General features: G+C 42.8%; 1 protein-coding gene across 1 annotated transcript in view; it reads right to left on the bottom strand.

Annotated features, from left to right (window-relative positions):
- The window catches only part of LOC143284300 (protocadherin-11 X-linked-like), a 197,242-nt gene that overhangs the window by 67,088 nt on the left and 107,896 nt on the right, over positions 1 to 22,258 (bottom strand). Inside the window, exons 4-5 of the mRNA XM_076591001.1 lie at positions 15,937 to 16,505; positions 15,493 to 15,804 (exon numbers count right to left, since the gene is read on the bottom strand). Of these exons, the coding sequence (XP_076447116.1) occupies positions 15,493 to 15,804; positions 15,937 to 16,505 (881 nt within the window). The remainder of the gene's footprint in view (positions 1 to 15,492; positions 15,805 to 15,936; positions 16,506 to 22,258) is intronic.

A 22,258-nucleotide genomic window follows, 5' to 3' on the forward strand; every position in this document is an offset into this window, starting at 1 on the left:
CCCCCCAAAAAAAAAAAACCCCAACAACCCCAAAACAAACAAAACCATCAAAAAATATACACGTCGAAAAAACAACACCACCCAAACAAAAAAAACAACAACAACAAACAAACAATACATATCACCAACAAATAATACCCACACATAATTATCATTATTATCGTCCTTATGTCAGTTAGTGAGAACAGATCGCCCGATGTTTCAAAACCCGGAAACGGAAAGCCAACAGAGGTGTCGGATCATGCGTTCGTGTAGCCACGGCAACATAAACACAACTTCTGAACGAGCGCGAACACTTCCGCGACGGTGGCGATATCGAAAGCGAAGGGGGGGAGGGGGTACGGGGGGGTGGGGGGAGGGGGAGGGAGCAACAATTGTGCTGTCTGCAGTTTTGGAGCCTGTCAATGTCTATGTGTTTGTCCCCTGCTGACCATGTCAAAGAGAGCCCGATATCCGCTCTTTGTCTATGTGTTTGTCCACTGCTGACCGTGTCAAAGAGAGCCTGATATCCGCTCTTTGTCTATGTGTTTGTCCACTGCTGACCGTGTCAAAGAGAGCCTGATATCCGCTCTTTGTCTATGTGTTTTTTCCCTGCTGACCATGTCAAAGAGAGCCCGATATCCGCTCTTTGTCTATGTGTTTGTTCCCTGCTGACCATGTCAAAGAGAGCCCGATATCCGCTCTTTGTCTATGTGTTTGTCCACTGCTGACCATGTCAAAGAGAGCCTGATATCCGCTCTTTGTCTATGTGTTTTTTTCCTGCTGACCATGTCAAAGAGAGCCCGATATCCGCTCTTTGTCTATGTGTTTTTTCCCTGCTGACCATGTCAAAGAGAGCCCGATATCCGCTCTTTGTCTATGTGTTTTTTCCCTGCTGACCATGTCAAAGAGAGCCCGATATCCGCTCTTTGTCTATGTGTTTTTTCCCTGCTGACCATGTCAAAGAGAGCCCGATATCCGCTCTTTGTCTATGTGTTTGTCCACTGCTGACCGTGTCAAAGAGAGCCTGATATCCGCTCTTTGTCTATGTGTTTTTTCCCTGCTGACCATGTCAAAGAGAGCCTGATATCCGCTCTTTGTCTATGTGTTTTTTCCCTGCTGACCATGTCAAAGAGAGCCCGATATCCGCTCTTTGTCTATGTGTTTTTTTCCCTGCTGACCATGTCAAAGAGAGCCTGATATCCGCTCTTTGTCTATGTGTTTGTTCCCTGCTGACCATGTCAAAGAGAACCTGATCTCCGCTCTCTGTCTCTGTGTTTGTTCCCTGCCCCCCCTCCTCCCCCCCACTCTTTTTTTCTTTCTTTCTTTTGTTGTTGTTGTTGCTCTGTTTAATTGAAATTCTGGATCTCCATGGCTGTCATAAGAGAGAGAGAGAGAGAGAGAGAGAGAGAGAGAGAGAGAGAGACAGACAGACAGACATACAGACAGGCTAACACAGAGACGGAGAGAGAGACGGGGAGAGAGAGACACACACACACACACACAGAGAGAGAGAGAGAGACAGACAGACAGACAGATAGATACGAAAATTCCACCAAAGAGGAAGAAAAAAAAGTTCAGTGTTTTCCCATCGCGGGTCTGGTGAAATGAAAAAAAAAAATAAGGAAAAAAAAGAAAAAGAAAAAAGAAAAAAAGGGAAATCCTTGGTCACTATATCATGGATGCTAATGACAATTTTGTTTTTCTTTTCCTGTGATCATTGCTCGCTGATTAAGTCCACCATTCGTTGGTTGTTTTTTTTTTTTTTGTTTGTTTGTTTTTTTAACTTACTGCAGATCTCTCCCGCCCACCCTTTCTCTGATTGGAAGAATAGTCCATGCCTACAATCCTCATCCTTGAATAAATAAAACAAAAATCAACAAAAACAAAACCACCCAACATTTTGTGTCAGTTCTCTCTCTCTCTCTATCCTTCTCTGACTGGCTACTCCCCTTCCACCCACACCCACACCTTCCGGAAACCCGCCCTCTCCTTCCCTACCCTCCTCCTACACACTCTTGTCTTTCTGTGTGCACCAGTGTGACTCGCGCCGCGTTGCAATTAACTAATTAGCAAACTGAATACAATGTCAAAACAATTTCGTCTGAAACATGTTTTTATTTGGGGTGCTGATCCTAAACAAGACCCGAGACCACGCACTGATGCAAATCCGTCATATATTCTTCCGATTGCCAATATGTGCATCAGCATATTATGAGAAAGCTAAAATAAAAACTACCGTTGCCAATGACATTTGAAAAAAAACCAAAATCAGCTTGGATATCGTAAGATGTAATATATAAATTGCTCGCATGCATTGTAATCTTAACAGGACAAAAATTGTCCCAAGTCGGTTCCAGTACAGTAGACGATACTTCCTGGCAAAACAGTTCGCATGTACCACCTTACGCTTGACCTTACAGCTATCTCCTTTTTTTTTTCCATTGACGGTCAGTTTGTTTCATCCAGCCAGATGTTTGGTGCTATCCCTTTTCCTCCAGATGTCCACTCCGCTTTCCACGACCTCCCCACCCCCTCCTCCACCCTTTTTTCGACATGGGGCACAATGGCCTGGTTATTTATGAGTTCGAGTTCGAGACTGCTCTTGTTATATAAAGATGTGTGTTCCATTGTTCTCCTTTTCCATTTATACAAGGCTCCCCCCCCCTCTTTATTTATTTATTTATGTTGTTTTTTTTCATTCTCGCTTCTTTCTGCTTCAAGGAGACTACGGTTATAAGGAATAGCACGTGGATTCATAAACGTCGCATCGACAATCACAACTCCTTTATCAATCATAATTGTTATCGTCGTGATCATTGTTATTTTGGACAATCTTTTCGTGACCGTCAAGAATCAAAATGACTCAGATTTTTAATTAAAGAAATGAGAAGTGATCTCAGGATACTCGGTTGTAAACTGGAATGCAAACAGGTTTAGTTTCAGCTTCCAGGCGGCGTCAAAGATTGCGGAGTGATCCATATACGCTGCTGCATCACAATCCTTTATAAGTCAAACCAACCAACCAACCAACATAAACATGAAGGGGAAACAGACGTCTGACGTTTTGCATTAAGCCAATGTAGTGGTCCGGCATTGGGCTCACGAATGCAGTCTGTATGTAAAGCACAGGTATCAGCTGTCAACAAATTGGAAATATACCACGGCATTATTTCTTCACTTGTTACATTTGTTTGCTTTTATCATTATCACCAGTGCAGAGTGAAATATTTTATTTCTTATCATTTGTTAACCCATTTTTTTAATCGTATCAGTACGTAAAATATTTGACTTTTTACCCATTTCTCCGGAGGACTAAATGTCTTTAAAATGACAGAACAGTTGTTGTAGTTTTGTTCACTCAATAAAAACCGGACACATCTGAATACGTACCTAAAAATGAGAAGAAAGGGTTAAAAAGACACAAGGTTATGAGTGGAAAGAGCAGACATTTGCCTAATGTCTGGCTGTCACTACTTACGATCGAAATGACATCGGTGCACTGTTCGTTATAAACTGCTTGCCACTTTGAAGAATGATCAATTCTTTACTGCTTTGTTATTTGAAGACCTCCTTATATATATATATATATATTTTTTTTTTTTTTACCCCGTCGCCATTTTTCATAACTACGCTGATGGTACAAAACCAGTAAGAAGCATTCGGGTCTGACTTTTGCTCACTCTGTCCACGTAGTCTTTTGAATACCCGTTCCACTGCGAGGAAAACGTGTAAGTGTTGTTTTTTCTCCCCTTCTTATGAACACAACATAACCATTAATTAAAGATGACAGTCAGCTTGTAATTATTTAGAGCTCTCCCTGTATGTAAAATCATCGTCAATAACTGGTCCTGTATTGCATTGTATTGTATGGTATTGCATTGTATTGTGTTACTCTTTGTCATAAGAAATTTTCACTCTGTGAAATACGAGCTGCTCTCCGCAGAGGAAGCGTATCAATATATATAACATTATAAGTGTCTATTCTGGTTCTTGTTGTTGTTGTTGTTGCTACTGCAGTTTTAGCTGTTATCATCGTGATTGTCATTTATTCACCATTGCATCAACATCATAATGACGACGGGTTTTAAATGATTCTTTTTTTTAATATTTTTTTTTTATAATCAGCATCCAACACTGGGATAACGCTTTGTTTTAAGGGCAAGAAAGTTTAAGTTATATCTATTTCTTCAGCTTTTCTTTCCATACCCTCAACCCCCCCCCCCCCCCCCCCGTCATCTTCTCCCCCCCCCCCCCAAATCACCAACGCCTACGAAACCTGGTTCTTTTTTTTCTGTCGGAGGACGTCAAAATGAATTATACGGGCAAACAATGGAAGCTTCCACGCTCCTCTTGAAGTATAACGTTAAAGCGACATCATCAGAGCTGTAGCTCTTGTCTGAAAAAGGAATCAAAACGACATCCCTTTTTTTTTCGTCCCTGCGTTGTTCAGTTCAGGATTCCCGAAGATGTCCTGTACTGTGATGTGTATGTCCGTGATTTTTTTTTGTTTGTTTGTTTGTTTTTGTTTTGAAACCTGTTTATCCAGTTTCAGTTTCAGTAGCTCAAGGAGGCGTCACTGCGTTCGGACAAATCCATATACGCTACACCACATCTGCCAAGCAGATGCCTGACCAGCAGCGTAACCCAACGCGCTTAGTCAGGCTTGAGAAAAAAAAGGTTAATAAATAATAGATAAGCGTACAAAAATAATTAATAATTATAATATAAAAAAGGTAGTAGTAGTAGTCATCCGTGTTGGGTTACTGATAAAGCAAAACACAAAACAATATCAGTAAACTGAACGTTTCTCTATCGCATCTTCCGCTGATCACGGAGAAAGGATATAAAAACAAAAAAAACAAATGTTACTTTAATCTTCTCCCCGGTTCATTTAAATTTGTCGATTTATCTGTTTACCCAATCCGTTCTTTTTGTTGTTGTTGTCGTTGTTGTTGTGTTTGTTGTTGTCGTTGTTGTTGTGTTTGTTGCTGTCGTTGCTTTTTTTCTGGCTGCGGAACGGGGGTGGGATGGGGTGTGGGATTGTATCTGCTGAACAAGCCATTCACATTTACCAAACCATAATTCCTTTTCTTTTGGATTCATCTATTCGCTTAGCCAACTATTCTTTTTCTTCATGATTCCGTTCATCTACACATCTACCCAAGCACTACCTTTTAAAATAACCTACCTTCCTGTATACCCAGTTACTACTAAGTGTATATTTCACCCAAGAAGTAAGAGCTATTAGATATGATGAGGTTGATTAGGCCCAGCCATCTGTAGTTACACCATCCATTTGTTTTTGGGGGAGTGAGGGGGGGGGGTGGTTTCTGATTCTACCTGTTTACCAACCTGGCCATTCCGAATTCACCTACCGAAACAACAAAGCCTATCTTCCTGTCCTCCTCGAGTCATCACTATCTTGACAGCGACCAGGTCTAGCTATCTATATTGAACTTACCTTCTTGCACGTTCCAAGCTTTATACCCGTTCACTTACCTACATGCATTTTCTCCAGCGTTATACCTATTCACTTACCTACATACATTTTCCCAGAGTTATACCCATCCACGTATCTACATGCACTTTCCCAGTGTTATACCCGTTCATCCACCCACACTATGAGGGATTTGAAAATCCTCCCCACCTGTCTTCCAGGCCATCAATGATTATCATGCTGAAAAATGATCACGTCTGGCCCGTCTATCGATTAGCAATTCTTTCTTTTCCTGATTCTATTTGCCTTCCTGTCAGCCTAACCAGATCTTGGTAATTCTTTCTTTTCCCGATTCTGTCTGCTTTCCGGTCAACCTACCCAGTTCTTGGTAATTCTTTCTTTTCCTGATTCTGTCTGCTTTCCGGTCAACCTACCCAGTTCTTGGTAATTCTTTCTTTTCCTGAATCAGGCTGCTTTCCGGTCAACCTACCCTGTCTTGTTTAACCATGACTGCCTGCCCCTTCCCAGACATGGATACGTTAGCAGTGGTGACCTCGACTCGACAGACAGGCTCAAATAATCATGGCCCTGGCAAAGGCGACTTTTTGATAAAAATTAATGAAATTTATCACTGGGAAGAGGGGAATAAAGGGTGGTGGTGGCAAGCAATGTTTTAATCTTTACATAAAAAGACGGCGACATCAAAAGAAGGGAAAATAGAAACAGCAATAATAATAATATTAACGATGATGATACTAAGAATCATCAGTCACAATAAGATGCACGATAACGATATTTCCAATGCACATAGCAGTAATAAAACCAAAACCAAAACAAAAACGAAAAAAAAACCCAAAAAACTAAGTGTATATATATATTTCACCCACGGAGAAAAATATAATCAATTGCGAAACAAAGCTTACATGAAGGCAGAGTTAACGCATTCTTCTAGGATGGTACTCTGCTAGCTCTGCAAGAAAGAAAGAAAAAAGTCCCCCCAAAAAAAACAAACGAAGAATGGAGAAAACAGAGGGTGGAAGGGAACTGAAGAGAAAAGGGATGGGGGTGGGGGGAGGAGGGAGGTGATGGGGACGGAAAGAAGCAAACGGGTTTTCACGCAAAAAGGGGGGTGGGGGTTGGGGGGGTGTTAAGACTGTGTCACTGATACCATTAAGTTGACTATGGTTCACTGTGTTGGGTGTAAATACGTTTCAGTTTTTTTTTTTTTAATTTATTATTGTCCCTCTCCTGTCTCAGAGACCAGCAGATTCCTCTCTCTCTTTCTCTCTCCCTCCCTCCCAACCCGCCCCTCCTCTCTCTCTCTCTCTCTCTCTCTCTCTGTAACCCAGTGTGTCCCTCTTTGTCACTAAGAAAACAATACGTTACTAATCCAAGGGAGGAGGGGGAAAAATCATGCATTCAGAAGAACAGTATCTGGTCAAATACGCCACACAGGGGCGAGCGACCAGAATCATCATCAGAATCATCTTCAGCGATTAAATATCAGTTGATATAATACCAAGGCAACAGAAGACCCCACTGTGTCAAAGTCGTGATCAAAAAGAAAAGAACATGGGACAAACACACACATATCAGGAAGTGCTTCTACCGTGGGTATTTACATACTGTTTATTCATTTATGTGTCTATTTATTTATTTATCTATTCATAGCTATTAGATATGATGAGGTTGATTAGGCCCAGCCATCCAGTTACACTATCGTTTTTTTTGGGGGGGTGGGGGTGGGGGGGGGTGAGGGGGGCAGGGGTTCTGATTCTACCTGTTTACCAACCTGGCCATTCCGAATTCACCTACCGAAACAACAAAGCCTATCTTCCTGTCCTCCTCGAGTCATCACTATCTTGACAGCGACCAGGTCTAGCTATCTATATTGAACTTACCTTCTTGCACGTTCCAAGCGTTACACCCGTTCACTTACCTACATGCATTTCCCCCAGCGTTATACCTATTCATTTACCTACATGCATTTCCCCCAGCGTTATACCTATTCACTTACCTACATGCATTTTCCCCAGCGTTATACCTATTCACTTACCTACGTACATCTTCCCAGCGTTATACCTATTCATTTACCTACATGCATTTCCCCCAGCGTTATACCTATTCATTTACCTACATGCATTTCCCCCAGCGTTATACCTATTCATTTACCTACATGCATTTTCCCCAGCGTTATACCTATTCACTTACCTACATGCATTTCCCCAGCGTTATACCTATTCACTTACCTACATGCATTTTCCCCAGCGTTATACCTATTCACTTACCTACATGCATTTTCCCCAGCGTTATACCTATTCATTTACCTACATGCATTTCCCCCAGCGTTATACCTATTCACCTACCTACATGCATTTCCCCAGCGTTATACCTATTCATTTACCTGCATGCATTTTCCCCAGCGTTATACCTATTCACTTACCTACATGCATTTTCCCCAGCGTTATACCTATTCATTTACCTACATGCATTTCCCCCAGCGTTATACCTATTCATTTACCTACATACATTTTCCCAGCGTTATACCTATTCATTTACCTACATGCATTTTCCCCAGCGTTATACCTATTCACTTACCTACATGCATTTTCCCCAGCGTTATACCTATTCACTTACCTACATACATTTTCCCAAGCGTTATACCTATTCACTTACCTACATGCATTTCCCCCAGCGTTATACCTATTCACTTACCTACATGCATTTTCCCCAGCGTTATACCTATTCACTTACCTACATGCATTTTCCCCAGCGTTATACCTATTCACTTACCTACATACATTTTCCCAGAGTTATACCCATCCACGTATCTACATGCAGTTTCCCAGTGTTATACCCGTTCATCCACCCACACTATGAGTGAGTTGAAAATCCTCCCCACCTGTCTTCCAGGCCATCAATGATTATCATGCTGAAAAATGATCACGTCTGGCCCGTCTATCGATTAGCAATTCTTTCTTTCACTGATTCTATTTACCTTCCTGTCAACCTACCCAGATCTTGGTAATTCTTTCTTTTCCTAATTCTGGCTGCTTTCCGGTCAACCTACCCAGTTCTTGGTAATTCTTTCTTTTCCTGATTCTGTCTGCTTTCCGGTCAACCTACCCAGTTCTTCGTAATTCTTTCTTTTCCTGAATCAGGCTGCTTTCCTGTCAAGCTATCCAGTTCTTGGTAATTCTTTCTTTTCCTGAATCAGGCTGCTTTCCGGTCAATCTACCCTGTCTTGTTTAACCACGACTGCCCGCCCCTTCCCAGACATCTTCTTCTTCTGCGTTCACTCGTATGCACACGAGTGGTCTTTTACGTGTATGACCGTTTTGACCCCGCCATGTAGGCAGCCATACTCCGTTTTCGGGGGTGTGCATGCTGGGTATGTTCTTGTTTCCATAACCCACCGAACGCTGACATGGATTACAGGATCTTTAACGTGCGTATTTGATCTTCTGCTTGCTTATACACACGAAGGGGGTTCAGGCACTAGCAGGTCTGCACATATGTTGACCTGGGAGATCGTAAAAATCTCCACCCTTTACCCACCAGGCGCCGTCACCGTGATTCGAACCCGGGACCCTCAGATTGACAGTCCAACGCTTTAACCACTCGGCTATTGCGCCCGTCTTCCCAGACATGGATACGTTAGCAGTGGTGACCTCGACTCGACAGACAGGCTCAAATAATCATGGCCCTGGCAAAGGCGACTTTTTGATAAAAATTAATGAAATTCATCACTGGGAAGAGGGGAATAAAGGGTGGTGGTGGCAAGCAATGTTTTAATCTTTACATAAAAGACGGCGACATCAAAAGAAGGGAAAATAGAAACAGCAATAATAATAATAACGATGATGATACTAAGAATCATCAGTCACAATAAGATGCACGATAACGATATTTCCAATGCACATAGCAGTAATAAAACCAAAACCAAAAACCAAACAAAAACAAAAACAAAAACGAAAAAAAAAAAAAAACCCCAAAAAACTAAGTGTATATATATATTTCACCCACGGAGAAAAATATAATCAATTGCGAAACAAAGCTTACATGAAGGCAGAGTTAACGCATTCTTCTAGGATGGTACTCTGCTAGCTCTGCAAGAAAGAAAGAAAAAAGTCCCCTAAAAAACCAAACGAAGAATGGAGAAAACAGAGGGTGGAAGGGAACTGAAGAGAAAAGGGATGGGGGGGGGGGGGGGGGGGCGGGGGGGGGGCGGGGGGAGGAGATGGGGACGGAAAGAAGCAAACGGGTTTTCACGCAAAAAGGGGGGTGGGGGTTGGGGGGTGTTAAGACTGTGTCACTGATACCATCAAGTTGACTATAGTTCACTGTGTTGGGTGTAAATACGTTTCAGTTTTTTGTTTTTTTTTAATTTATTATTGTCCCTCTCCTGTCTCAGAGACCAGCAGATTCCTCTCTCTCTTTCTCTCTCCCTCCCTCCCAACCCGCCCCTCCTTTCTCTCTCCCTCCCTCCCAACCCGCCCCTCCTTTCTCTCTCTCTCTCTCTCTCTCTGTAACCCAGTGTGTCCCTCTTTGTCACTAAGAAAACAATACATTATTAATCCAAGGGAGGAGGGGGAAAAATCATGCATTCAGAAGAACAGTATCTGGTCAAATACGCCACACAGGCGCTAGCGACCAGATCATCATCATAATCATCTTCAGCGATTAAATATCAGTTGATATAATACCAAGGCAACAGAAGACCCCACTGTGTCAAAGTCGTGATCAAAAAGAAAAGAACATGGGACAAACACACACACACATAATTATCAGGAAGTCCTTCTACCGTGGGTATTTACATACTGTTTATTCATTTATGTGTCTATTTATTTATTTATCTATTCAATTTTCAATTCCAGTTTTGCACGCTGTCAAAAAGTTGGATCTCCCCTCACCCCCCCCAAAAAAAAGCATACGAAATAAGCACATAAATAATTAAGCCGCCAAAACCAAAACAAAAGCCCACACACATTTCAACATTTGTCTATTTTGCGTTAACGATTCCTTTTCTTCTTCTTTTTCTTATTTTCGTTTCCTTTCTTCTGATTTGGATTTCTTTTTATGCCAGGATTTCCGTCATTCAAGGGAGAAGATACGATCGATCTCTTTGGAATAATAATGCAGTGGGCATGCCAGGGATTGTGGTGATAACACTGGATTATGTTTTACGCACCCTGTTTTCTTAAACTGTACACTCATTTCAAAGTTCACGCTTGATAAAAAAAAAAAAAAAACAAAAAAAAAAAACAAGAAAGAAAGAAACAAACAAACAAAAAAAAACCCAACAAACTTTTTGTCTTTCATTCGCTAGTTCCTATAATAATGCATGCTTCTGACGTGATCGACAACATAACGTACCTTGCCTGATTTACCTTTCTGGAGCAGTCGCCAGCAGACTAAAAAAAAAAAAAAAAAAAAAAAAATAAATAAAATAAAGGTAACGGCACACATACACCGATCCAACATTCTTACATAGCTCTGTTGCGTGCTCTAATCCAGAGTGGACCGGGCTTAACAAACAAACAAACTATATTCACTTATCTGTGCATTTTTTTCTTTCTTTCTTCCTGTCTTTATCTATTTCGGAGAACGTTTGAAAGAAGATTGAGCGGTAGGGTCAATCAATCTTTTTATCGGGAAGCCAGCTTTCACGCTGATTAACGAACTGAGGAAACGATGTTTTTTTTTCTAATTAATACGAAATTCATAAAAAAAAGAAAAAAAAACCAGAAAAAAACCCAAACAAACATACATGCCATGCCATTCATGGTATTGTGTCCTTTCCATTCCATCATCCCTTCCTCCTTTCCTTCCTTCTTCCATCCATCCATCCAAAAAAGAAAGCCCATTCTCACACTTGTTTATAATAAAGTGAAATAACAATATCACTTTCACCATTTTCTTTATTTTATTTGCGAAATTGATTGATAAAATAAATATAATTATCAGTAAAATAATATAATTAAAAAAAAAAGAATGTTGGCCTTGTTTTTCCCAGTCATGTTTTATTCCCTTCATTTCTTTATTTACATGCATGCCGTTAAAAAAAAACAAAAAACAAAAAAACTCCCAAAAACCAGTAGTGTCCTTTTAACATAAATCTGTTTTCTTCTGTCGTTTACGCGCTGAACTCACTCACTCACTCACTCCTTGTCAACAAACCGGCAGATAAAAGCAACACAACCGTACGGTGTTAATGTCTTCGTCAAACAATGGCAGAGAATTAAAAAAAAAAAAAAAAAAAAAAAAAAAAAAAGCAGGTGGGCCACTACTAATCTTAAATCTGCAGTTGTTTTCAGAGATCGGTATACAGTGTGTGCACAAACATGCTTGAATATTCAAACTTATGGTGAAAATTATATTCATAAGGCATTCATATTAACCCCCTGCCCCCCCCCACACCCCCCCAAAAAAACCCAAACAAACAAAAAAAAAACCCACAAAAACCCCCACACACCCTACCTCATCTGGAAGCAATTATTTTGAATCGTAACGTGTATTAAGCATACAAGGGGCGTTTCTACCCTCCTCCCTCACCCCCCCCACCCCACCCCCTTATCTCCCTCAATGGACATAAAAAAACCGCTCAGTAAAAAGTACTATTTGCATACAAAAGGGTAGTGTTTTATCCACGTTTTTTATATATAAAAAATGATTGTTTAAAAGTATACTTTTTACTTCGTTTCATCACCATTTTGTCCTGGTCACTTAACCCGTAACTGCAGAGTTTGATCGATACTGAGCATCTGTCAGTATATAGATATATGCACCGGAACGAACATAACACGGCAAAAAGAGATAGACAGATAGGTAGATAGATAGATAGATAGAGAGAGAGACAGACAGACAGACAGAAACTGTGAGGAGGGACGGAAGAGAGAGAGCGAGAGAGAGAGCGAGAGAGAGATAGAGGTGGAAGGAGAGAGAGGGAGGGACAGAAAATAACTCATAAAAAAAGAAAGAAAGAAAGAAAAAGAACAAAGAAATCAAAAGATATTTACGACAAGATGGTTACTTCAGTATTTCAGTCCAAAAAGAAACAAAACAAAAACAACAAAAAAAAACCCAACGTTTTTACGGTTAGTGTTTTCAGACAGTAAAACGTATATATCCATTGTTAAATTCTTCAAAATGCAAAACAACAAAAAAACCCAAAAAAAACCGAACGGAATCCGTGACCGTTTTAAGGCAGTAGAAATCTTCCGTTGACACAACTTATATCACTTTCATACTACTGAATTAAAGACAAACTGTCACCAATGTTAAGAAAATTCAGCGCAGAGCACGCATGCAAATACCACAACGAAGTTAAACTGCTCGAGATGAGAAAAATACACACACACACACACAAGCAAAAATGAAGCCGAAACACACACACACGCACACACACACACACACAAAACAACAACAAAACAAACATAACAAGAACAAAACAAAAAAGCTCTGGAAATTGATGCACTTCCATTTAAATCAGTATATTATTAAGACGTAAGTTGTCAGCCGTTGAACAAAATCCAACAAACAAACTCCCCCCCCCCCCCCCCCACCCCCCCAAAAAAAGTAGGGAGAGAACAAGAGAAGAGGAAATAAGGAAAATATATGTAACAGAGGGAGAGAAAAAAAAGAACAGAAACAAACAACAACTCACAAATGTATTTTTCCCAAAACTTGTACTTTGACATAATAATGATGTTCTGTATACTTTTTGAAACGTTTAGGGGAAATGATAATAATCCCTGCTGCTCTGCCTCAGACCGTAAGGTTCAAGACATTGAAACAGACATTGTGGGGGTGACGGGAATGCGGAAGGGAGTACTGTATAAAAAAAAAAAAAAAAAAAATTAAATAAAAAAGGAAGGAGGAGGAGAGGCCGAGACTGGTGGGTGGGGGGTGGAGGAGGAAGAAAGAGAGCGATGAAAAACTTGAGAGAGAGACAGAGACAGAGACAGAGAGACAGAGATCAGCCGGACTACCTCCGGGACAGCATGCGTCATATTCTGGTCATAAATGATACCCACCAAATAAAGTACACTTGTACACTATGCATTCACAATTGTGTGACTCATTTTGTAAAGGCTTGTATATATATATATATATATGCATATATATGTTTTACGAGGGAGCAAATTCAGATTTGATAACGAAAAGAAAAAGAAAAGAAAAAGGAGAACGACAAAATAAGAAAAATACTAAATTGACAAATCCTATATATAAATTAAAAAAAAAAAAGATGGAAGTGTATGAGCGGGACCACTGAAACAACAGTAGTCAACCCCCCCAACCCCTACACACCATTTTTTTTTTTCAGTCGCACGGATTGACTGTGTTGACGAACAGAATTCACAGCAGTATTTGATATATAACTGCACGTTCACATCTTATTTCTATGTTTTTCTTTTTCTTGCTAAAAAAAAAAAGAAAAAACCCAAACAAACAAACAAAAAAAAAAAAACCAGGGTCCTTTTCAAACTTGTATTGGTATGGTACGCATTATAGTTGACATTAGTCTTCGATTTATTTCTTATCGTAACAGACAGACCAACACATTCACTTAATAAACGAAAAGAAAGAAAACAACAACAACAAAAAACCCCACACAAAAAACCCCCACAAATACTCTGATGTCGAGCCTGTTGCAACAACAGGGAGAGAAACAAACAATGCACAAATCAGAACATTTCATAAAATGATATGCATTATTTCATACATACATAATCCTGGAAGAGGAATTGGTAGAGGGGCAAAAAAAACAACAACAAAAAACACACACAAACAAACGAAAACCCCCCCAAAAAAATTCGAGCCTTTTTCCCCCTTCTTTTAGGTCAGCCCACCCCTACGCCCAGACCCCCCCTCCCCCCCCCCCCCCTTGCCACCAAACACACTTACACATTTCTCACGTTACCTCTTCTCCCCATAAAAAAAGGTCAACTGGTATTCACAGACAGCGATAAAATGCGTAGACTTCATACATATTAAAATAACCCAAACACACCCAACACACACACACACACACACACAAAGTCTGGTTGCTCTGCACCCAATCAAATGCCAAAATATAAGCAACACTTGTCCGAATCACATGATAATTATATAATCAATTATGACACTCGTTTTTGTTTTGTTTTGTTAGTCGCACAACAGTCCATCGAAATATGTGTGCATCATACAGGTCTATGCAGTAAAAACAGATCCAAACCGCTGAGGCATACTCTGCCGTAGTTGTGGTAGGAGTAGTAGTAGTAGTAGTTTGTTAGTTGTTATAAACAGTGCTGGATCATTCAGTTGGTGTACGGTCCACACGCGGTTCAAAACAGTTCAATTATGTACAAGCCGGAACAGAAAAAAAACACGGTAAAATGAAATCATCAATAATGATATTAAGCCTCGCATCACACTTCTCTCTGTGGTACATCTGTAGCAGTAGTTGACTCCTACTAAAAAAAAGGCAGGGTTTTTTTTGTTGTTTTTTTCCCATCGTCACTAAGTCACGTGGTTGATGATACATTTCATCTCTAGGAGGGGGGGATTGGGTGGAGAGGGAGGGACAGAGTGGTGGGGGCAGAGGAGGAGGGAGGGGGGCGGCCGGGTGGGGAGGGGGGACGCAACGAATACTATTCGACAACGGTGGTAAGACATCATATCAACAGCTTGTACAGGGTCATGAATGCGGCACTCAATTGTCTTCAATACGGAAAAAGGAGATAGAGATGGTGTGTGTGTGAGAGAGAGAGAGAGAGAGAGAGAGAGAGAGAGAGAGAGAAGCAAGCAGCAAGCGGGTTACTATTTCTTTTTATCCTGAGAGACTGGTCGATTTTGCTCACGGTGACTAATGGCTTCGAACGTCAATCCCAGAACCCCCACCCCCGACGCCACAACCACCTCCCCCCAACCCCCTAAAAGACACAAACACTCATCAATCATGGTCACTACACCACGGCGTCGTTGAAGAAGAGGTGGTCAATCTCATTGCACAGCTCGTCCGCGTTGATGGTGTAGCTTCCGGAGGTGGTGGTGGTGGTTCTGTCCTCGTCCTCCTCCCCAACCCCCCTCACCCCTCCTGCTCCCACGCCCCCTACCCGGCTCGCGTTGCTGTCGTTGAGCACGTCATCCATGTCGGCCAGGGAGTAGGGCTGGCCCAGGGAGCTGTGGCCCGTCTGGTTGGCGTACAGGTGGCTGTGGCTGTTGCCGCCCCCGCCGCCCCCACCAACCTCCTCCACCCCGGAGGACATCCCCGAGGCTTCCGGCGTCGGCGCGAGGCGCGTGGAGGAGCCCGCCCTCCGCGGGGTCATCTGGTAAGAGTCGCCGGCCAGCGAGAAGCTGACCACCTTGCCCCGGACCCCGTACAGGTCGTCGCCGCTGCGGTTCTCCAAGGGCGACATGTCCGGGGGGATGGGCAGAGGGGGGGACTGTCTGTGCTGGGAAGAGGAGGAGGAGGAGGAGCCCTGATATTGCTGCTGCTGCTGCTGCTGTTGACCACGCAGCAGGGGACGGCTGACCGTGCTACCGACGCCTTGCGCTTTGCTGGAACCACGGGACCCGGGCATTCTCCCGTAGCGGGACCCAATGTCTTTGGACAGAATGCTTCGCAAGGAACCCCCTCCTCCTCCTCCAGAACTCTCCTCCTTCCCCACCCCGTCCCGCCTCTCCTGCTGCGGCGGCGACGATTTCTTTGGGTCGTAGTGGCCGCTGCCGCCGTCCACAGTGGTATTGGCCGTGACGCTGTCGTCGCTGAAGCTGATGTTGCGGCTGTAGCCGTGGTGGTTGCTGGGGCCGCCGCCTCCCTGGGCTTGCAAGTAGGAGCGAGGACTGGCCGACGTCAGCTGGCTGTTGAGGCTGGTACTGCTGTTGTAGTGGTGGTGGTGGGGGCTGCTGCTACTGCTGCTTGTGTTAGTAGCGCTGTTGTCGTTGTGGTGGTGGTGGTTGGTGTCGTGATGGCGGTGGTGTTGTTGTTGCTGGTATCGGTCGGGGCGGTGCAGGGAGGAGGAGGAGGAGGGCCCTAGGCGGAAGGTGGACAGGCCGGGGTTGGTCAGGTAGGCGCGGGTGTTGTGCAAGCGGAGGTCATCACCTGCACACAGCACAGAGAACACAATGCACGCCGTCAGTCAGCAACCCTCGGCTCTTTAAAGTCTGAAACAAGGTCATCCATTAGCTCTGGAAAAAGGTCATCCATTAGCTCTGGAAAAAGGTCATCCATTAGCTCTGGAAAAAGGTCGTCCGGTAAGGTCTGAATCAATGTCGGATGTTAGGTCTGAAACAATGTCGTACGTTGGGTCTGAAACAATGTCGGATGTTAGATCTGAAACAATGATGTCCGTTTAGGTCTGAAACACTACATGTCCGTTATTTCTGGAACAGCAAGGTATGTTTAGTCTCAAACAACCGTCCGTTTTTAAGTATGAAACAATCCAATCCGTTAAGTATGAAATAACGCAGCCAGTTAAGTCTGAAAAAACAACAACAAAACATACCTCAACCCACAGTGTCTTTTAACCCTTTCACCGCCAGTCAGTTTAGAGTGCAACATTCCCTTGTGCTATAAACACAGAAAAGATGGTGTCCAAGAACAGCTGGGGACTCCCTCTGCGATGTGTAGAAAATAAGTCCTATCCTACCACCCAACATTATCTCTCTCCATACGAACGGCGAAAGAGACGACGTTAACAGCGTTTCAGCCTAATTACCATCATCAAAATATTGCGAGCGGAAGGCTCTTATACTGAAGAGGTGAATGTTGACAAAGAATACCACAATTCTGACGACGGAAGCTAAACGTTGGGTCATTCAGACACCCACTGGACATCCGAGGTGTCTGTGTAGAGGAGAAGAGAGGACTGGCCGTACTGAGTGAGTTAAAAGTAGTAGGTTCATGGATAACAGACCCCATGATCTGGTCGCCCTTCAATGACATGGGTGCTCTAACTGGCTGCTGCATAAATGCGAGTTTGGTAGTGAAAGGGTTAAAAGGGCAGTCCAAACTGCCTGCTTTCTTAAGTGACAAGTTTATCTCTGGCATCCAGGTACGAAGAAATCAATACGAAGGAAACATAAACATACAACACAATCAGCAACAACCAAGAACCGGAACTAGAGCACTTGTACGACAACGCCAACAACAGCTGCTGCTACTACTGCTCCTACTGCTGCTACCACTCTTTCTCCTCTTCCTACAACTATCAACAACAAAGACAACAAAATTAATGGCAATCATCATCATCATCAACATCACAATCTTGCCGATCAATGACAATTTAGACTGATAACAACATTACAACGACCATCACTAGTATAACGTAGCGTGTCATACTTGGAACAACACAGTTGCAGTCACAAAGACCACTCGCTATCATCGGATAGTTTATTGTTGTTTTGTTGTTGTTGCTTTGTGAGAGTGTGTATGTATGTATGTATGTATGTATGTATGTATGTATGTATGTGTGTGTGTGTGTGTGTGTGTGTGTGTGTGAGCGCGCGCTTCAACCGTGGGTGGGAGTATAATAATTCATGCAGCACGTGTTCCTATCAAGCATTGCCGTCACTGATCCACCCATCCTTCGCGAAGAATCGAAGCTACAACCGACGCGCCCACTTTTGTGACAGGATTACAGACATCGACAAAGATTCAGCTTCTGTTTTAAAGCAGGTGGGAAAGCTTGCTAGCGGATCTGTGCAACAAAATATCTGCTCGCAAAAAAAAACTAGAGAGGCAAGGCCTTCAAGACTCACTTGTGATACACTTAAAAAAATCTAATCGTTAAAATGTGTTCTGTATTTGTTATTAAAAAGCTTCGCGTTAAAAAAAAAAAAAAGAAACAAAAAAAAAAAGAAGTCCTAACCAGATTCGAATTAAGTCCCCTATCATTAATTACAGAGTAATTTCCCTTTTTTACTATCTGCACCAAAACGTTTGCAAAATAAATAAAACTTCCATGCTTAGCAAAAGAAGTTCCTGATTGAACACAAAATGATAATAATGACTGCTCTTCTTGTTGGGTCAGTACATCAGATCAAAGTGCCAAGTTTAGAGAATACAAAAAATATAAATATACAGTAAATGCAGTTTGCATATAATTAGGCTTCATTTATTATTTTTTGTGCCCATCCCAGAGGTGCAATATAGTTTTAAACAAGATGACTGGAAAGAACTGAATTTTTCCTATTCGTGTGCCTAATTTGGTGTCAACTGACAAAGTATTTGCAGAGAAAATGTCAATGTTAAAGTTTACCACGGACACACAGACACACACAGACAACCGAACACCGGGTTAAAACATAGACTCACTTTGTTTACACAAGTGAGTCAAAAATTGGGTGGGAGTTTTGGGGTGGGGTCTTCTTCAGTGGTGGGTGTGCGGGAATTGGGTTTGGCTGGGAGAAGCAGGTACCTGACCAAAGCAAAAATCACCCAGCACGCGTTGGTTCATTAGGCCTTGAGATATTACCAAGTTATACATGAATAATATTTTTTTTAAATAAATAAAAGGATTCGGGAAAGCATATGGAGTGTCTGTAGCTCTTAAGTTACGTGGCATGATGAATGGAAACTTGCAATGCCCTGGGACACGCTTATTTTGTATTGTTTTGTTTGTTTTGTTTTGTACTTTCTTTGTAGATTCATGTCGGTGGAAGTCCTCAGCACAGCAATGTCTTGCGTAACTGAGTGTTATCACTGACGGTGCAGAATGCAAGTGAAAATAAACCAAAGTCAGAAGAACAGAACGGAAGTCATAAATAAAAGACGGAACCAATACAGAAACAGCAAGAAAAAAACAAGAAACGAATAACTGAAAATCTTCCACAGCATCAAGTTGGGTTGTATGGTTGTTGTCTTTTTGCAAAAAGAGTATTTCCTGTGACATTTTCATCAGTAACTCCAAAAACATAAAGCCAACAAGGAATGAATAATGGGGAATAGTGAGTAATGGGAAGACGTCTTCAACAACAACAACAAGAAAAGAAGAAGTTCTGAATTAGATGTGAAACAAACGAGTCTGGCGGTAGATACTGCTTGGTCTGGTGCACATCGATTGATATACATGGTGACAGCAGCACGGGAAACGTCTGGGCAAGCAACACACACACACACACTCACTCTCTCTGACACGCACACACACACACACACACATCGATTGTTATAGATATACATGGTGACAGCAGCACATAAAACGTCTGGGTAAGCAACATTATCTCTCTGTCTCTCACACACACACACTCATTTCTCTTTCTCCCCCACTCCCTCATACATTGTATACACTCTTTCACACACACACGTGCGTGCGCACATTCTCTCTCTCTCTCTCTGTGTTTTTGTCTGTCTGTATGAATCTCTCTCTCTCTCTCTCTCTCACATACTCTCTCTCCCTCTCTCTCTCTCACTGTGTGTCTCTGTGACACACAAAAACTTCCCCCACCCCCTTTCATACAAACCCTCTCTCTCACACAAACTCGCACTCTGCCCCCCCCCCCACATCCCCCTCTCTTTCTTTCTCAGACATACCTCACAAATAAACACCCCCCCCCCCCAGCCACACACGCATAAGCACATACACACACACACTCTGTCTGTCTGTCTCGTATAATATAATGCTGTTTTCCCCTTTCTAAATCGATAAGCTGTCATTCCTCTGTCGTCTCCGATCCAGCAATGTCTCCGTTTTCTACCAGTGAGATATTCTTTTTTTTTTCTTTTTTTTTTTTTTTAAATTTTTTACAAGCTACAGTGCTGGTTTCATATTCTGGCATTGAAGAATAAGACAACGACAACGACAACGACAACAACAGCAACAACAACAAAACAACTTCACTGCGCGCATTCAAGTAACTGCGAACTTCTGAAGACTTCCGAACTATTAAGTAGAGCATGTCAGTGGACATGAAATGCAAATTCTCCTAATATAATCAAACGTTTATAGTTGGGGTTTTTTTTGTTTGTTTTTTCTTTTCTATGTGTGTGTGCGCGTTTTTGTTTTGTTGTGTGTGCGTGCGTGCGTGCGTGTGTGTCTCTGTGTGTGTGTGTGTGTGTGTGTGTGTGTGTGTGTGAGTGAGAGAGAGAGAGTGTGTGTGTGTGTGTGAGTGAGTGTGTGAGTGAGAGAGAGAAAGAGAGAGAGAGAGAGAGAGTGTGTGTGTGTGTGTGTGTGTGTGTGTGTGTGTGTGTGTGAGTGAGTGAGTGAGTGAGTGAGTGAGTGAGGAGAGAGAGAGAGAGAGAGAGAGAGAGAGAGAGAGAGAGAGAGAGAGAGTGTGTGTGTGTGTGTGTGTGTGTTTTACCGTCACTTTCAATTTCGAGAGAAACGTTCGTGTCTGACACCAGTCTGGTTGGAATGGTGATTATAATGCAGAAGAAGAAGACGAAGAAGAAGAAGACGAAGAAGAAGAAGAAGAAGAAGAAACAAAACAGGAGAGACAGAAGGTCATGTCATGCTGACACGATAATAACCCCTTCCTGCCCCTCCCCCTCCCCCCGCACCCCCCCTCCGCCCCCCCCCCCCCCAAGACGCAGACATACACACACTCCGATAAACTCCTATAAACACATGCGCGCGCAATCCCACACACTGACAGAGAGACAGACAGACAGACAGACACACACACACACATAGTGATACATGCGGCACAAACATACGCGCGTGCACAGACACACACACACATAAACACCACAACCACACACACACTCTTACACACACATACACACAGCCCCCCACCCCCACCTCGTCTACACACACACACACACACACATAAGACGCACACACACACACACGCGCGCGCGCACACACACATATATACACACACACAAGACGCACACACACACACACACACGTGAACACACATCCATCACGGTCGTCAGGTAGTGAAAAGCAGAGTGGGTCGTCAGAAGTCTGTTACAGCTCGTTAAGCCAGGAGCGCGGACAAGGCGGATATCAAATCGATCGGGGGGTGGGAGGGGGAACAGGGGGGGATCACACAGTAGCAAGCAGCAGCAGCAGCAACAACAGCAGCAGCAGAAGCAGAAGCAGAAGCTGGTGCTGTTGATGGAAATGGGTAGTGACAAGGAAGTTGGGGAGGGGGACCTTATCACCTCCTCATCCCACCCTCTCATCCCACCCTTTTTTTTTTCCCCCGACGCTTAGGTTTTAGTACCTCGGATCCACAAGAAGACAGAATCTTGTCATTCATTGTCGAAAGTGCTGTTGTTTGATGGTCCCTACGACATCAGAGTCACCAAAACTGATGATGCAAAAAAAAAAAAACAAAAAAAAACAAACAACTACTGCCAAAGGCGTGTTTGCCTGAGGTGTCAGGTGTGTCACTGAAGTTTTCTTTTAGTTGTCGCTGCTTTTTTTTTTTTTTTTTTTTTAAGTTGCTGTTGTTTGCTGTCGTCCTTTTCCTGTTGATATTACTTCTTTTTTGAGGGGAGAGAAGGGGGGGGGGGGGCAGACGGGGTGGGGGGCGGAGGGGAGGGGGGGGGGCTGATAGTAGGAGGGATGTGTTGTTGAAGTCAGTGTCTTCGTGACTCCGTAGGTTACTGCCAGCTCTGAGAGTTCTACGAGTTCGAATCTCGGAAGGTGAGAGCGAGTGAGCAAGCAAAGCGAGAGAGAGAGAGAGAGAGAGAGAGGGGGGGGATGAATGCACTTTCTCATGGGGTGGTCAGGAAACAATGCTTGATGTTTTATCTAGCCCTCGAAAGGGGAAAACAAGGAAAATAATTTTTTTTAAAAATGAGAGAAAAAAAAGCGGTATGTGAAAGGATTGAGAGAGAGACAGAGAGAGAGAGAGAAAGAAAGAGAGAGAGAGAGAAAAGACAGAGAGAGAGAGAGACAGACAGAC

Source organism: Babylonia areolata, chromosome 7 (genome assembly GCF_041734735.1).
Source record: "Babylonia areolata isolate BAREFJ2019XMU chromosome 7, ASM4173473v1, whole genome shotgun sequence".
Classification (NCBI taxonomy): domain Eukaryota; kingdom Metazoa; phylum Mollusca; class Gastropoda; order Neogastropoda; family Buccinidae; genus Babylonia; species Babylonia areolata.